Source organism: Abramis brama (assembly GCF_963993115.1).
Source record: "Abramis brama genome assembly, chromosome: 2".
Lineage (NCBI taxonomy): Eukaryota > Metazoa > Chordata > Actinopteri > Cypriniformes > Leuciscidae > Abramis > Abramis brama.
This window is the reverse complement of record NC_139964.1, coordinates 60,013,730-60,031,653: the sequence shown is the minus strand read 5'-3', so window position 1 is coordinate 60,031,653 and position 17,924 is coordinate 60,013,730. Positions and strand designations below refer to the sequence as shown.

Genomic DNA, 17,924 nt, shown 5'->3' with positions numbered 1-17,924 from the left:
CCTCAACTCTACTGAAATTCGTTTATACTTGCGCACTTCTTATAACTTACTGTGTTTACTCAGCTCTTACGGTGATTTTCTGAAGTAAAACTGACGCTTCATCTTTTGTGTGATGTACAATAAACTTTATTAAACTCATCAGTATATGTTTGATCATCATTCAGACAGCAGACTTGTAGGCTATTAATAAATAATGGATACATACAAGCAGATGACAAATACGTTATAATAACCGTAATTAAACTACTAAACTATACCTGTTTCATCTCTATACAGCACTCTGACTCTGTAGGCATTATTGTCCGACTCGAAATGAACACCATTACTGAGAGTTTCTTATATTATCATCATTCCGTGAGATGAAATTGTCCTGAGAGACTGAGCGCGAGCGCATGAATCTCCGCCCCCCGGGTCGTCCAGCAGCAGCTTATTTGCATAAAAGGGCACACACTAAAACAGCGCGTTTTTCTGAGCCCCCAAAAATGACAACTTAAACATGCTGTAAAAAATGATCTGTTGGGTATTTTGCGCTGAAACTTCACATACACACTCTGGGGACATCAGAGACTTATTTTACATCTTGTGAAAAGGGGCATAATACGGGACCTTTAAAAGACCAATACTTAATTTCTACTACATTTAGTGCATTTGACAAGAAACACCAGAATGTCTTTGGCACATTCAAGAGATCGAAAATATAGCCTAATGGAAAACAACAGCACTTACTGTAACAAAAAAAAAAGAAAATTTTATTTTCAGTACAGAAAAAAGAACATGTAAAATGCCCCATAGGAAATTGAATCAAACTGATTCAGCAAAATGACCTGAACTACTCAAAGCTTCTTAAGAATGAGGACATTCTAGAAGTGTGTGCTTGATACAACCGCTCTCCGGAGTCTCTGCTCGCTTGAAGTACTTTGTGCACACCTAATATGCACAGCAATATGCATTTAATTGTTGCTATATAGTATTACATTAAAAAAAAAAAAACATTTTACATTTTTTTTTATCAAACTAAATCACAAAATGTGAATTATTTCAATTGATCTTTTTTTTATAAAATAGCTACATGCTGACAAAATTCATACCTCACAGGTTTTAAGTTAATACTGTCATTCAAAGAACATACAGTAACCTATTTAAACTTAATGCATCTTGAGTACAACATAACACAGTAGTCTAAGTTGCAAACTGTATCTGTGTGATTCACTTAAAAGAAATGGCTCCAAGGATTCATTCGTGCGAGAATCATTTGGAATTGGTCAGTCACACAATGTTTGTTATTGATTTACTAAAAAGAATCGAATCATAAGGCCATAAGAAGAATCGACTGTTGCGCTGTGTTTTGCTGAATTCCTGCCATATAATGATATGGTAAAAATAGTAAGAGTTTGCTAGTACCCGGTTATGAACTCAGCATTTGATTCACTAAACCGACTCATAACAGTCATTTGTTCAGAAAGCGGGATACAGTGCTTTATGTTTTGATTCACTACAAAGAATCAGCTCATAAGAGTCATTCTTTCGATAAACGAATAAAGCTGATCATGCTGTATGTTTTGTGTTGTAAATGCAGTAAGCAGTGTTGGGAAGGTTACTTTGAAAATGTAATAGGTTACAGACTTCAAGTTACCCTATTTAAAATGTAATAAGTAGTGTAACTATTTCAATTACTTTATTAAAGTAATGTAACTGATTACATTTGATTACTTTTCTAAATTTCTAATGAATGTTTTCAACTGTTAATCATTTTCAAACATTTAAACAAGGCAGGGTTATCTTTACAGTAGTATTCAACACTGATTACTGTCAGATTTTCAAAATCATCACGTCATCACTTAAATTAATTATAATAATTTAATTTTAAAGCACAGCCACCACAAAATCAGACTTTAGCGCCTCTTTTTACTTTGAGATCGTTCTGAGGTTAAATACAGATTTCTGGATGAAATGATTTTAAAATTTCCAGCACTGGGACGCATTTTTATCACACGCCATGATGGCAAATCTCAGACAGGAGATTTGACCTCTGCATGGAAATGCTCTTTTCACCTTTAAAGACTGAATACAAGAGAGACAAGACAAGAGAGACAATCAAAAGCATCAGAATAGCATCATTACTAAATGGCCTTTAAATGGCAGTAGGCATCGTGCACATCAAAACAGGCAAAACAACAAATTAAAATTATTCAACATATCCTAGCTTTTTACAGAAAATATTCAGATGTCACCCCCTTTGTTATCGTTAACATTTTCATAAGTAACTGTAATTGAATGACACATTTTTTCCCAGTAACTGTAATGGATTACAGTTACATTTATTTTTTAATTAAATTATGTAACACTGTTACATGTAACTAGTTACTCCCCAACACTGGCAGTAGGTGTAGCTGTAGTAAAGTTAGCAGTGTTGTTGCAAATAACAAGCATGATGTGGAACAGTTATGTCACCTGGTATAACATTCTTGCAACAGTAGAAGAAAAACTAGATTTTTGCATTTTATTATAAAAATGTGAGTGGTGTTTGCCTGTACACATCATAATATACTTCAATATCTTATAGCCTAAACTTCAGGTTGCCATTTAACAGATATGGGCCAAGTCAGCACTACAGTCAGGGGTCACAGTATTACTTGTTACTCACCTGCTAAATGGAAGGCAAGGCATTAAAACGTCTGACTAGTAACTAAGAAACGATTATGTACAGTTTTTAAAAGTTTTGTTTATATACATTATATATGATTTTCCAAATTTTATGTTTCAATTCAAAAGTTTAATTCATTTGTTCAGCACATAAATATTAAACAGAAACACTAACAAACAACATTACAATCAAATGCATGGAGATGGTGAAATAATAACATACAGTAAAAGAAAAGGAAAACTTAAATGATAATAAAATCAAACATGAGTTTATAGAAATAGAAAGCATGATAGAGCTGAAATAATTCATATATGAAATATAGAATAATAACACAACCAAAAACATGTGCACAAACCAATAAATCAACATCTATAGATCACCATTTGAAATGAATATCATAATGATTGAAAGTTTTGGTCATTAATTGCAGGAAATGTCTAGCCTGTAGTTGCTTAATACCCGAGTAAAAATAAAAAAGTAAAGTCATTCACTTTTGTTTTTTGTTTTTCTCATGCATATTCTGCAGCAGAAATATCTGATAACCACATATATAGTCAGGATTATGAGTGACACAGCAGAAAGCAGGAACAGAATGACATCAACAGAGTGATAAGAGTACCAGGGCATTTTGTAAGAGTCTGTGCGCAAGTGAGCGGCACCTTTGTGCCTCATAACAAACTCAATCCAGAAGATGGCGTTGTCCAGAGGCTTCACTGGGACGTCCTTGTGAAGCCTTGAGAGCCTCTGCATGTTCTCCCGATAAGAGGGCTCATAAAGGACCTCTTTGACAGTTTTAAGGAAGGAGTCCTTATCCACTGTGGCAAAGTCTACATTCTTGGCTACACCCTTTACTCTCATTTTAGAAAGATTATCAGGCTGGTCAAAAATCAGCCCAAATCCAATGATTGGTACCCCGTGGTAGATGGCTTCTTGGATTCCATTGGTTCCTCCATGTGCCACGAAGGCTCTGGTCTTAGGATGACCCAGAAGATCATTCTGAGGCATCCAGTCCATCATTAAGGTGTTGTTCCCTAGTGCAGATGGTCTCTTTCCTTTGTACCTCCAGATGATCTTCTGTGGAAGTTCTGCAAAAGCTTCAGCAACTGCCTCTGCCACATCATCAGGAAGCTGACCAATGAGAGTGCCCAGAGACATGATGATGACACCATGCTCCCCAGAGCTCTGCACAAAGTCCTCCAGATCTTGTGGAAGAGGCTTTGATGGTTTGCACTGAAAACCTCCCATATAGACGACGTTTGGCATAGTGGGACGCGGGAATTCAAAAATAAAATCAACTCTATGGAGCCACAGATCGGCGCCCTGAACTAAGGTAAGGAAGGACACTCCTGGGCCAATGAACTGTTCACAAAGTGCATTATAATGTGGCGCAAACAGGAAAGCGCCTTGTGCTTCAGCTACAGTGTACATCACTACATTCTTCACTCTTTGAAAAAAGCTCATGCGGTCTGATAACTCCACCATTGGAAAAGGAATATAAGAAAGTGGAGAAGGAGCTATTGCAAAATGACCTTCACTATACATTGTCCAACGGACATTGTAGATAATGGGCAGTTTCAGGAAATGGCCCAAAAGGACCCCTCCAAACAAGAGTGGATCTGTAAGGAGCAAATCATACTTGGCATCCCTAAAGGACTGCATCAGCTTCTGGTCTTCCATCATACTGTTTATCATCTCACTTTCTATTTTCGTCATCTCAAAAGTACTTGCCCACATCTCTATTTCCACCTTCAGACGAGCCCAGGTGGAACCTTCCCTCTGAATTTTCATGAGTCTGAATGCAAACATCTCGAAGAATTCTTCATCAAATCCTCCAGGGGAACTTATGGGGATTGATGTGTAGTGAGGAGAGAATTCTTTGATGTACCAGCTGTCTGACGTCCGAATGACTGTAACATTGTGACCTTTGGCATGAAGTGCTTCAATCAAGATGTTCATGTTGACCCAGTGACTGCCATCCACAGGAAAGACAAGAACCTTCCCGCTCTGAACAACTGGGACAGTCGTCAGTAGAAGGACTATCCAGATTTGGCCACATGACTGAAAAATCTGTTTGTTCATGGCACCTGTGGTAAAGCAAGGGAACAAGAGTGATCCACTGAAAGACTTGAGCATGTCACATTATATTTGTACAAGGGTCAATGGTGTATAAGGATTTTTCGACAGGTCAATTTTAAAATACAAAAAAAAATAATACCTGTTGCAATTGTTCAAACATTAAGGATGTTGTGTACACCTAAATTCATTTAAAAAATGTAATTTAAGTGATTTTAGTGTTTTTTCATATAGATGAATTGTCCGTAGCCTTAAAAAATGTCATGTGGTGCGACCGTGATTTATCTTAAAATTAATTAATTTCCTTAACATGCTTAAACATTTTTTTTACAAGTTCTTAGTAATTAAAGTGTTTAGAAACCAAGTTTTGCATTTCTTTTGAGTTTTTGTAAATAATGATCTCGTTTTTTGTTCTATAATTTCTAAGTTGCCTTCTTAAATCTAGTTAACAGACTTACTTTTCCTGTAAATCACATATAAATGTTTTAAAAATATCATTTACTAAAGCATACTGTATCAGTGATTCGTATTTCAGCCACAGAAATAAGATATTTTATTTTACATTTAATACAGTGATTGCTTTTATTGGTCGCACCACATGATAAGTGGTCGCTCCAAATGACACGAAGACCTTACATAGTTAAAAATATATTTAAAGAGATCAATGAACAATACATTTTATACAATTTTTTTTTTATTTAAACCAGATTTCATACAAATTTCACAGAATTTTCCTGAACATAAACTTTTTTTTTAAATAAAAATCACATCACAAACACAAGTGCACCATTTCTTTTAACTTGACTTGAGAGAATTTCTTTCTAACAAATAATAATGTTATAGATATAAATTATTTCATAAAATTATTGTATACAGGTAACATTTGGGGTCAATAGTTTTTTAAGTAATTAATACTTTTATTAATCAAGGACACATTCAGTTGATAAAAAGTGACAGTAAAGATATTTAGGCTATAATGTTACGAAAGATTCTATTTCAAATAAATGCTGTTCTTTTGAACTTTCTATTCATCAAATAATCCTGACATATAAAATGTATCACAGTTTCCACAAAAATATGAACATTGATAATAATCAGAAGTGTTATTTGAGCAGCAAATCATTAGTGACCCTGGATCACAAAAACAGTCACAAGTCGCACAGGATATATTTGTGGCAATAGCCAACAAATACATTGTATGGGTCAAAATTATCGATTTTTCTTTTATTCCAAAAATCATTAGTATATTAAATAAAGATCATGTTTCATATTTTGTACATGTCCTACCATAAATATATAAAATATTTATTTTTGATGAGTGAATATAGCAATATCGCAACTTTAAAGGCGATTTTCTCAATGTTTCGATTTTTTTGCACCCTCAGATTCCAGAATTTCAGTTGTATCGGCCAAATATTGTTCTATCTTAACAAACCATACATCAATGGAAAGCTTATTTTTTCAGCTTTCATATGATGTATAAATCTCAATTTAAAAAAATTGACCCATGTGACTGGTTTTGTGGTCCAGGGTTACATATTAGAATGATTTCTGAAGGATCATGTGACACTGAAGACTGGATTAAAGATGCTGAAGATTAAATTTAGCTTTGATCACAGGAATAAATTACAGTTTACTATATGTTCACATAGAAAACAGATATTTTATACTGTAATATTATTTCACTCTTCTCCTATCAAGGTACTCTGCTCTTGCTGCAGGGTCAGAATTTTTTTGCTTGGCAGTGGCATCTGGTAAAATAGATTCAAATAGTTTTAAATAAATAAATAGGCAATAATAAATACACTACTAATAAATGCATAATTACTAAACTGAAATTGCATGCTCTAATTTTTTGTTGTTGCATTTTTCTCATATTGTACAAAGAGTAAACAAACTTGAAATATATAAAGAAAATATCCCAAATTGCATAAAAATCTATTCCAAATGATACTAAATTAAAGTATTTTTTGTATATAAACTGTCAATTGAATATAAAAGCATAAAACTGCCAATCTATAAAACGCTATAAAATGCACCACATGATATTTTCAAATTCATTCAAAATTTACAGGCACAGAATTGGCCACCTAAACAAAACAAGCTAGCTTCCCAAAAAAGGTCACTATGAAATTTATAATACAAATATATATTTGTAGAAATAACTTTAATATTTTTTTTTTTTTTGAGGTCATACCACATGACATCCAAATGTGGCAACTACATACCAACCATTACAGAGGTTTATTTTTTTTTCCAATTTGAGAGAATTACAAACCTGCTTGCTGCTTCCATGGGTCCTTGGTAAATTGGTATATGATGTAACGTCCTGTGTTTGAATAGTTTTCAACATAAAAGTCCCAAAATGGTAGTTCCTTGATGGTCACACCACATGATATTTCATAAAATGGACATCATCGGACAAAGTTTGTTTGTATATTATGATAGAAATATAAATACAAATGCTTTGAATTTTTTTTAAAGGATTACAAAACATTTTGGAAATCATGCCAAATAGTGCAGAAAATAAATTTGAATAAATTCAGAGTAATTTCAAAGACGTTTTCAAAACAGAAGTTATGGCCGGACGGTCGCACCACATGATGTTTTGACACTTTAAATAACAAAAAAAAAATAACAAATAAGTAAAGGTTTTTGATGAGTTAAAGTGAGTACATACATGGGAGAGGTACTTCAAATATGCAGTATCTTTTTATGCATTTAAACCCGTTTTTGCCTGAAGGCGTCACGTCATTGACCCACAAACAATTTAAAGAAAGACTTAACTATTTCATATTTGACAGTCGAATAAGTCTGGTCAACATTAGGAGTTATTGCTCCTTTGATCCATATGCTGTTCCATACCAAGAAACATGTTCTTACCCATGAAAATGTAGACTACAAAATCATTACCAGAACCACTTTGTTGAGTGTAAGGTAAGTCAAAGAAGTACAAGCACAGCTTACTCTCCTTCAGCCTCAATGTGCATGACAAGACACATATGTGAGTGAAGGGTCATTCAGTCTTTAAAGGTGAAAAGAGCATTTCCATGCAGATGTCTAGTTAATGAGCTACCATTTAACTTTACAACTGTGGGACAGTATCAGACTCAGAACTCCTTCATCTTCATCTCTGCCGCAGTTCTATCAAATTAAAGTATTTCTACTTAACATTTACATTTGTATATTTGGCAGAAGCTTTTATTCAAAGTGACTTGTATTAAAGGTATATATATTTATCAGTTCATGCATTACCTGGGAATTGAACCCATGACCTTGGTGTTGCTAGTGCCACGCTCTCCTGTTGCTCTGTTCTACTGAATACATGTAATAAATAAATGAATGAATAAATAAATAGCATTACAAAATCAAATACCTTTTCACTATAATATGAAAATAATACCCAAGCAGAAAGTAGCCTATATCCCAGCTTAAACTAACTGCAATAAAATGCAATAAATTCCCTTTTATTTTATTTTTACTTTTGATGATGAGTTAAATTCCCTATTTTTTATTTTACTTTTGATGATGAGAGTAAAGGATTGGTATCCCATCATGGCAGATGACACTTTGGCCTGGAAGATTTTCCGTAAGATTTTTTTTTTTTAAACCTTGACTGGAAGTCTGCCCAGTTTTATTATGAGCTCTCAAATATTTTCTCTCAGAAAATAGACCCATGAAAACGTGACATGCTAAATCATGGTTAAGTTGTAACATAAGTCACAAGTCCTTTTGTTCACTCCCACGACAGTACTGATGTACATGCATACTGCAGTGTGTGAGTGAAAGTTCATGTTTTCAAAAGGCCAAAGGGTATTTAACTAGAGATATGGAGTTATATTTCAAAGTACTTTTTGATGTATTCAGTGTGCCCAATAGGAGCAAACAGCCAAGGGAGTTAAAGCATGTCTTTAGCAGATCTTTAGTTTATAATTTTGTCTTTTACCTTAAGCATGTTTAAAACTGTGCAAATATACAGCTTGGTCAAGTTGAGTAGTAGACTTGATAGTTGGGCAGCTGCTTTGGAGGAACATTATAGACAACTAAATAATAACATTATAGGCAACAAATTAATAAAGTACACTTTTTTGCCATTGATAGCATAGCAATCATCTGTGCTTGCTTGTTTCTGAAAAGTAGCCTACTAGATGCCTCTGGAAACAACCATTTTCCAATCATCAAATTTTTTGTAAACACTATAAAAAGAACACTGTCACCTCTTCCCTATTCTAAGAACACTGTCACTTCTTCCGTTTTACAGTTTAAATGTGGTATTAAAAGGTTTGCAACATTAGCCTACATATCTGTTACAGCTAGGCTAGCTAGATATTTTGAACAGCGCACTGGGGGGGATTTTGATCAATTCCAGTGAATACAATATCTCTTGATTTTCGCTAAAAAGTTTAATTCTGTTTTGTTCACTTAAATAAATCAGCCCGATTCGTGTTGGTTACTTATGGCGCGTTTCCACCGAGCGGTACGGTACGGTACGGTACGGGTCGGTACCCTTTTATTTGCGTTTCCACTGCCAAAAGTTGAGAATGGTACCAAAAAGCCGAACCGTACCGTACCACTTTTTGGGTACCCTTCCGTTGGGGTACCTAGCACAGTGGTACGGTACTAAAAGGTGGAGCTAGACTCACTGCAGGACGTTGATTGGTTGACAGAGAATCGTCACTTGCGCGTGCTACGAGGGGAATGACAACATAAGAAGCGCCATTTTTTTATATACAGTTTAATATAATATACTGTTACTGTGTCACGAAATGTAATTTTAAGAGTTTTTCAGGCGAGAATGTAGTTGTTTAAAGCTCTAATCTGTGGTTTATTTATAAAGATGATTTGTTTTTCCCCGGTTGTGAGATCCATGCGATCAGCGGGCGCTCGGCGCTCATGTTTCCCGGCTGGATGAGCCTTTCCTCGGCTAAGTTAGTTCTTCTGACGTTCGCCGATGACTCCGACGGTAGTGGTTAAACATGAGATATAATTCGTCTTGTGCAGACCTAACGGGCGATCTTTGGTCTCGTGAATATATAATGCGTTCCCTGTCAATCGTTTTGACTGAGGGCTAAGTTTAGTTTCATATTATAGGCTATTTGTATTTAACTTTACTGTTGTAATGTTAGACTAGCGCAGCATTTGGACATTTGACTGAATTGTTTGCTTTATTTCTTATTGTATAGCTTCTTGTACCTTTTACTTAAACTTTTATATTGGCTATTATTGATAAAACTGAAATTTTACAAAAAGAAATATGGTTTCTTGTCATTTTCTTTTTACAAGATTATCACTGATGTTTATTGCAACATTTGTACAAATGCATATATTGCCTGTAATGTGTAATTTTTTTTATTATTTAAACGAAAAGAGGTAACGTTAGGGTTGTGTTTTAAATCGTTTTGTTATAAATAGAATAACGTATAACGTGCAGTGAATAATCAATATGCGTTGCGCATGAACCACATTTGTGTCCCTATAATGTTTAATTTATTTAAATGAAAACGAAAAGAGGCAGAGTAGTGTTTTATAACATATTTCGTTTTATTGTTGCTTAAATTTGTACATACAGAGTAACAGAGATAACCGGAGTAGCAGAGCGAGCTGAGTGACGCTTTTAAGAACGCGCTGTACCATTTGCATGTAGGAGTGAGTCGCACATGGCAAGTACAAACTTTGCGTACTTAATATTGAGAAAAGCCTAATGTCGGCGCTTGTCTTCTTGTGACAAACATGTCGAGGAGCAAGAACAAGATCTGCTGTATGTCATCCATTGTAGTTTACTATGTTCTTCTTCGCGCGAAAATTACGTCGATCGAAACACCACGCCTATCAAGTAAGGGTACTGTTGGCAGTGGAAACGCTAGCCAGATCATGGTTAACAGACCCGAACCGTACCGTACTGTACCGTACCGTACTGTACTGCTCAGTGGAAACGAGCCAGTTACGCCAGTTGGTGGGTTGGTGGCGGTGTTGTGCCGAATTTCAACCCCCTGCCAAATTATTACCCCCCTCGTTGAAGTCAGTACCTGATTGCCTAATCCTAACCCCACCCCCACAACTAATCCTAAACCTACCAATACTAGGGGGTAATAATTTGGCAGGAGTCAAAATTCGGCACGACAGCGGCAAGTGTTTTTGAGTGTTATGAGTGAGTTTAAAACAATCGAATCAAAGAGTGTTAAGAGACTTCAGATTAAGTGTGTTTAGTGTTTTCCCCACAAACGACAACAGAGAATTCAACTGTACAGTAGGCTATAGTTACTTTTGCACATAATTCTTCCTTCGTTTCCTTGCTTATGTGAACGAGACTGATTCACGTGACGTTCGTTCAGTAGTTTTGTCCAAACGTTCCACGTTCGTTCAGTAGATCTAACCACAGTCGTACAGAATGCATTAGTTCATGTTAAGTCATTATTTTGAAACAAAACAGGAAAGCGGTTGTAAAGGAGAGGCTGCGGCAAACGAAAGATACGAGCGAGTGCATTAAAGTATACACGAGAACGATTCGTTCAATTCAAAGATTCATTCAAAACCATCGATGCTTTCACGAACTAAATACCAAAGCAACGCAATTTGAAATAACTAACACCTTGCACGACTCCAGACGATGCAAAAAAAACCCTATTTATTTCACATGCCACCACTGACCAGCACACATAGCCTACCATGTTTAGTCAAAACTTTAAACACTTGCTCTTATGTAGCCTATTTGAAATCAACATGAGAACTCACCGGAGGCGCGAGAAGAAAACTTCCACAACGTCCAAACAACTCTGTCCTGCAGCTTTTTAAACACGTTTGTTTCCTTCAGCCAGAAACATAATATGTTATCTTTTTACTAAAGAAGTGCCCGGGGCACCTCCCCCTGTTTTTGAGTGATATGACAGATTTACAGGATATGGTTCTGGTTACATAAAAGGTTATGGAAGGGTCTGATAAAAGGACTGTAGTGAGTCCATTCACTACTTGTCTGCAGATCAGAAGTTATTACATGCATTTACATGCATATCAGCGTTTTGAATGAAACTTTACACTTGAAGTCTGATCTGAAGAACAAACATGACAAGTTTAAACAGCTCCATTATTCAACTCAATTCATGCATGCTTGTAAAGTGAATGAGATCGTTTCATGAAAGCCTGACACATCTATGTGTCTATACAGAAAGAGAGAAAATGCATTTAGATATAAAATTATTGTTACTTTTTTTTTGCCTCTTTGGAGCTCATTTAATTTGTTAGTTGCTGTATGTTGCCTTGAAAACTCAGACAGAGTTTTAAGTTTCAGACCTCTGTTGTATCTGATACTAATTCCTGTAGGCTAATACTGTAATCTTGATTTTTTTTTAAAAATATATGTTTAATGTAAAGTCATGCCATTTTCATTTTTGTGACCTCATGGTCTTATAGTGATGGTCAAACATAAAATGTATTTTTTTTTCTTTCTCTCTTTTCACATACAAATTCAGTAAGCATAATTAGGCTGCATTATTTATGATTAGAAAAATCAGTCGCAAAGCATTTTTCAAACACACGGTGAAAACTTTTTTCAGCCACAGTTTCACACAACTTAATGGAACTGCCATACGCCATAAAAAGAGTCATTTAAATCAGACTGCAATAGTATGAATGCCTTATGGAAGTTGTGAGTGCATGTAAAATTCTTCTAATTCTGATCATTTAGAATAATTATCAGAAATAGAATAATTTCCTTAATCAGTATTTATGTATTCCAGTAAACAACATCTGAACATCCTTAAAAAAGAAAAAAAGATTAATTTCCTTGAGAAGAGAAAATTTCATAAGACATTAAGGCTTGTTTTCATGTAATATATCTTGGATTTAGGCAAATTACCTTCCCTGCAATTGTTTTTCTTGCTTTAAGCATAAATCTGACCAAGTTTATTGAAATTTATGCTTTAAGAAAGCAGTCGGAGAGTGGGGTAAGATGAATAAATTTCATACGAGATATATTTTCTGAAAACAATTCTTAATATCTTATGCAGTTTTGTTTCTCATTTACATACTGTATCTTGTTTTAAGTATATTTTAAAGGGAAAATAAGTCAAAAATACTGATTAAGAAACTCATTTTTGAAGTGAGTATATTATTTATGTAATTCTCTTTGGGAGAACCCTCTGCATGCCATCATTAATTTTGCATTTCATGTTAATCTCTTTTCTGTACTTCTACTTTCTCCTGCTGATATCTCGAAATAATGAGGTATCACTCATTTTCGGTGATGTGATACTATCACCTATAAGCTTGAAATTCAGCTGGCATCCCTAGCTATCAATTAAAGCGGCATGATCTGCAGTAACCTCTGTTGATTAAGATTCTGCTGGTGTGTGGAGGGTTCCAAGTGGCGTAAAATTGGTTGGGGGCGGGTGGTGAATGCTTCGTTTTTTTGTATTCAACAGATCTGATGCTTCTCCATGTGCTGTTTACCAGAACATTGTGTCATCTTTTTTTGTGCCATGCAGTCGAAACGAGTGGGCAGATTTCACATAAATGTTGATGTAGATACATTTTCATATTTTTTGCAAATATAAAGCAAATCAAAAATGCACTGTACAACTCATTTGTTTAAATCAGAATGAGTGGGCTGGTTTCAAATGAATAAGTTAAGTTTATTTATGAGAAAACTAACAAAATTATCAAACTCTTTGGCCAACAAATTTAGCAAATGTAGTAAATTGTATACATTTGATTTGATTTGAAAACAACTTGCCCCTTTCCCAGTATTTTCTTGCTGAAGTGTTTCCTCCGTTGCTACCCCAGAGGGTGGTGCTCACTGTACCCTACTGTGACTGGAATACAAATGAATATATAAGTGTTTGGTTATTCACCCATTGATTTCTGAAACAGGTGATGCAACCAGGAGGTCCTTGAAAGAAATTGTAGAACACTCTGTGAAGTATCGCTCACACAAAACAAACACACACGCCTCGAAACAAAGCATACACACACTGTCGGCACAATTACAGCACCTGTTCTAAACGTGTGCTATCCCTGTGTTCTGCAAGGTTATTGAAACTGGATTTGATGATTTGTGGCTTACTGATGCAATTTTATGCTTTTCTGGGTCACTGCAATGTAATGCGATGAATGCATATGAGTGTGTGAGAGAATATAAGAGTAAAAATACAGTAAGAAGCTTAGACAGACTGTATACCTCTCACAAATGACCTACAAACATGGAATGCACCCACATTTTATACTGATTCAGACATGCTGCTCTGCTTAGAAATGTAAATGCATCCACTCCTGTCCTTGCCAATCCCTTATATCCTCGTATTCTATGTCATTCCCTTTTCTTTCCTCTTTCCCCTTGCCATCAACAAAAATAACGTACCACATACAGTAAGGCGGACGTGAGATAAAAGCACATTTGCTAAAACAGCTCTGCCAGTTAGCTGGCTTCTACAAGTCTTTGAGCTCTTCGTGACTCGTGTTTCAAGGGACTTGTAGCCGAGCGTGCAGTGCAGTATCAGGTGAGCTACAGTACGAGCAAGTTTACAAGGCGAATTCAGGTTAATTGGGACATTTGCTAATGCAATGACTGAGGAAAAGTGTTCCAGTTAACCTGAATTCACCCATATGTCAGAAAAGCCATATATGGAGCTGGTTTGGTGATGCAGAAGTCAAAATGCATCGTTTACAAATCATGCACTATGGTAAGTGTTTTGAGGTTTTAACATAGTATTGTGCAAGGAACCATGCAAAAATAAGTCTTCATTTATTGATCGTATAATCACATAAAAATGTGTGAATAGAAATCAAAGTTGTTGGTGTTTTACTGTCACTGGTGTTCATTTGAAACTGCAGTGAATTGTATTTGTATTTATATGTAAGGTTTTGGAGTTTGCAAAATGCATGTTTTTCCAATGAGCCAACCTTCACATAGATCTTTTCTACACAATGACCACAGGCTGTCAAGCTCCAAAAAGGACAAAAAGCACAATCAAAACACCATAAAAGTAGTTCATACGACTTGTACTCTGAAGCCACATGATAGATTTGCCTGATCCTTGTAAAGGATTTATGTGAACATTCTTCAAAATGGGGCCAAATGCAATAATGTAAAAGTTATTAAGAATGAAAAAAAAAACAACAACACAAAGATAAAACCTTTCTTTTCAGCAAATAGACACATACATTCCCTTCCTGCTGGCACAGAAACCATTTGCTGAAATGCACAACCAGCTGTGAACTCATTAACCTGGCAATTAATTTGAACAAAGTTTATCTACACTATATAAGGTCACAGTAAAGATGGCAGTAATGTACCACAGTATGTCAAGTTAATTGAACAGAAAGACACCTCTCCATAAGCACCCTGTCCATTTAATTACCACCAGTTAAAAGGACAAAAGAACAGTCACTGAATGGAGAGAGAGAGAGAGAGTAGTGCGAAAGTGAGACGACTCTCGATAATACGATATTACATCTTTGACTGATCTGAATCTGACACTCAATAATGGATGGTTGGAATGAAAGACAACAAAATATCAAATTCCTAATTAGTATCAATCCGCCTCATAGTTCATAGTCAGACATTTCTAGGGCTGTCCCACTGTCAAAAGCATTCCAGTGCATTGAAACGTTTACTCCCTCGGATTTCCCAGAAATCACCATCACTTTTCTGTCTTTTTTAAGAATTCTGTTTGTAATCAAATTTTATCTCTAATGTCTATGAAAAGGAAACAATCCTGCAAACTTACAGTAAGTATTATACAGAAATTAGATTTTAGAGAAGACTGAAGACTCACTTTCTATTTGTAATATATTTGTTAATGCCGGCATTATGTACAATATCTGTTTTGTTTAATAATAAAAAAATATGCAGGACAAGCTCATATTTCATAATTTCAAATTTTTAACAGCTACAAAGATGCAGGTTTGCGTATATTGCAATACAACAATGTCATTGATCAATTTAAAACAATTTAAAAGTTTTAAAGGTGCTGTATGTACCGTCATTTTTTTGACTGCACTAAATCATTAAATACCATCATATATTTACAGATATTTAGGAAACATTCTAAGTTCATATACTTGTTTCTCTGAAAAAATTTGCTCTCATTCCTGTTGCATGTCTTTAATCTGGCAACCCATGTGTTGTGAGAGTGTTATTAAAGACCAGCTAACTTTAAACTTACACTACTGAAGAACGTTTGTTTAAAACTTTGAGAGAACCTTTCCAGAATGTTCCCTGTTAGCTTGGTTTGTCTTGTTTTAGTAAAGTAAAATCCTCTAAACATCCTTTAAAAAGTTACATTTTCCTGAGAAGGAAAATAAGATAAAGACATTCTTGATTCATTTGTATCGCTCCATTCACAGATGTTGTCACATATTCGATAAAAAGATGAATACTGTATGCAGATGTGCATGTGTGTCCAATGCATTGCAAGCATGAACTTAAACAACTACAGTACTTTTAAATGCCTGTGCCATTCATTTTTGCTAACTCACGTTGGCAGTTAAACCAACTCTGACTAAGTTGCTCAGGAAGATTCTAGAGACTTGGGTAGATTCTAGAGACTTTCCTGTAGCTCAAACAGTAGAGCGTTGGCGCTTGCAAATGCCAATGTCATGGGTTTGATTCCCAGGGAAAGCAAGAACTGAGAACTGATAAGAATGTAAAATGTGTACCTTGAAATGCAATGTAAGTCGCTTTGTATAAAAGCGTCTGCCAAATGCATAAATGTAAAAAAAAAACAGCTATCAATCACACAGAACATTCTTGCAAACCCATATGAAAACAGCCACTTAGAAAGAAAAAATGGTCTAGTTTCCCATCAACGCAGTCTGCTGTGATGCTGTCAGAGACATGCCTTTGAAATCTATTGAAATGGCTGCTATCTCAGATTTGTGATATCTCGGATGCCTATTTTGTGTGTCTGACTGTAAAGGTGTCAGGTTGTGGAGACAGAGAGAGAGAGATTGCCACAGGGCATATTCCTCAGAGACCTCTCAATCCTGGGTCAGTGTGACTTAATAGAGCAGATTTCAGGAACAGTAGGTTCTCTATGTAGGCCACACAGATGGGTGGATCAGAGCTTTTTCCTTGTCAAAAGGCAAATAAATACATAAATTAATGTCAAATACGTGTTTCTTAGAAGATGCCGCTACAGTAAGTCATTACCAAATTATTCCATATTGAACTGCGATTAGAGGAACAAGAATATTCAGTTGTAACGTTGTTGCCGTACAAAATCTAAATGGGAAAATATTTTTTTAGGATGGAAGGCTTCCAGAACTTTGATGAATGAGGTGAAAAGTTTCTTGGCAGGTTGTCTTTTGGAACTCATTGCAGAGGCAATGTAATATTTAGATCTAAGAGGCCATGGAAAGCCTTCTGGTGCACGTGACCACTCTTGAATTTGTTAAATATTGCACATGGAGCATTATCATCTCATCAAATGTGGACATAATGAAGGAACAGAGTCTGCTCCACAGCATGCAGTAGATTTTTCTACAAGCATGCAGAGGAAGAGATTTCTGTTATATGGCTGTTCATTTAATCAGAAATCCACAGTGATGATGAATAGTTGGTAATAGACATTGTGTGTGTACTGTTAAGATCTCCGGCCGCCACTTCAAAGAAATCCATAAGTAGGGAATAAATAAAAAACGGAATCCAATGCATTTATGTATGCCAAACGCCCAATTCTATTCATGTCAAATAATTCTATTATGATAAAGCAGTGATATCCGTACTTGTCTAGAAAATGAGAAGGGCAAGCATTTGGATAAAAGCCTTTTTGAAGACGTTTTAATCCTTGTGATATATTCAAACCTGTGGATCAATGTCAGATTACATTTTCACAATTTCTGAAGAAAAGCATACAGCACATAATTAAGCCATAAATTAATAAAACTGATAAGAAACAGGCAAGATTTCTATAATAGTTCTAATAAATATGTAAATAAAACATATTTATAAACATGGTTATTGTGTATTTAAAAGACATTCATATGACTGACAAGTATGCAACACATTAAGTTTGTTAGTGGTTTATGAAAACTGTAACTTTATATGCGATTCAAATACATAAGTCTTAAATTTAGGCCTAAATATTTTGGAGTGCCTTTTTTAAAGGCCTTCTGGTCCATAGATATGGCTCAGGTACCGGCTTCAATACAAGTTCATTGCATTTCATTCTGCCTTCATGCAAAACAGAAAAGTGATGGTGCATTTTGGGAA

General features: G+C 35.3%; 3 protein-coding genes across 7 annotated transcripts in view; 1 reads left to right on the top strand and 2 right to left on the bottom strand.

The window, feature by feature from the left end:
- LOC311068542 (UDP-glucuronosyltransferase 2C1-like) overlaps window positions 1–11,533 on the bottom strand; it is a 32,793-nt gene extending 21,260 nt beyond the window's left edge. Inside the window, exon 1 of the mRNA XM_084091047.1 lies at window positions 11,450–11,533. The gene's annotated coding sequence lies outside the window, so the exon portion shown is untranslated. The remainder of the gene's footprint in view (window positions 1–11,449) is intronic.
- elfn1b (extracellular leucine-rich repeat and fibronectin type III domain containing 1b) overlaps window positions 1–17,924 on the top strand; it is a 110,796-nt gene that overhangs the window by 66,845 nt on the left and 26,027 nt on the right. The gene's annotated exons all lie outside the window — the stretch shown is intronic.
- LOC311068518 (UDP-glucuronosyltransferase 2A2-like) lies at window positions 1,199–11,583 on the bottom strand. Of its 4 annotated transcripts, none has more exons than XM_084091012.1 (3): window positions 11,450–11,523; window positions 7,973–8,034; window positions 1,199–4,728 (listed from the first exon to the last, which is right to left on the bottom strand). In XM_084091012.1, exon 3 carries the CDS (start codon window positions 4,721–4,723, stop codon window positions 3,128–3,130), a length of 1,596 nt encoding a protein of 531 aa, XP_083947138.1. In that variant the 5' UTR covers window positions 4,724–4,728; window positions 7,973–8,034; window positions 11,450–11,523; the 3' UTR covers window positions 1,199–3,127. The 4 variants fall into 4 exon arrangements, with proteins under 4 accessions (XP_083947138.1, XP_083947140.1, XP_083947139.1 ...); XM_084091014.1 differs by having other exon boundaries at window positions 7,973–8,031; window positions 11,450–11,521; XM_084091013.1 differs by lacking the exon at window positions 11,450–11,523 and adding an exon at window positions 8,664–8,727.

Coding starts and splice junctions, on each gene's coding strand:
- LOC311068518 (XM_084091011.1), bottom strand. CDS start 4,723: ATGAACAAACAGATTTTTCAGTCATGTGGCCAAATCTGGATAGTCCTT.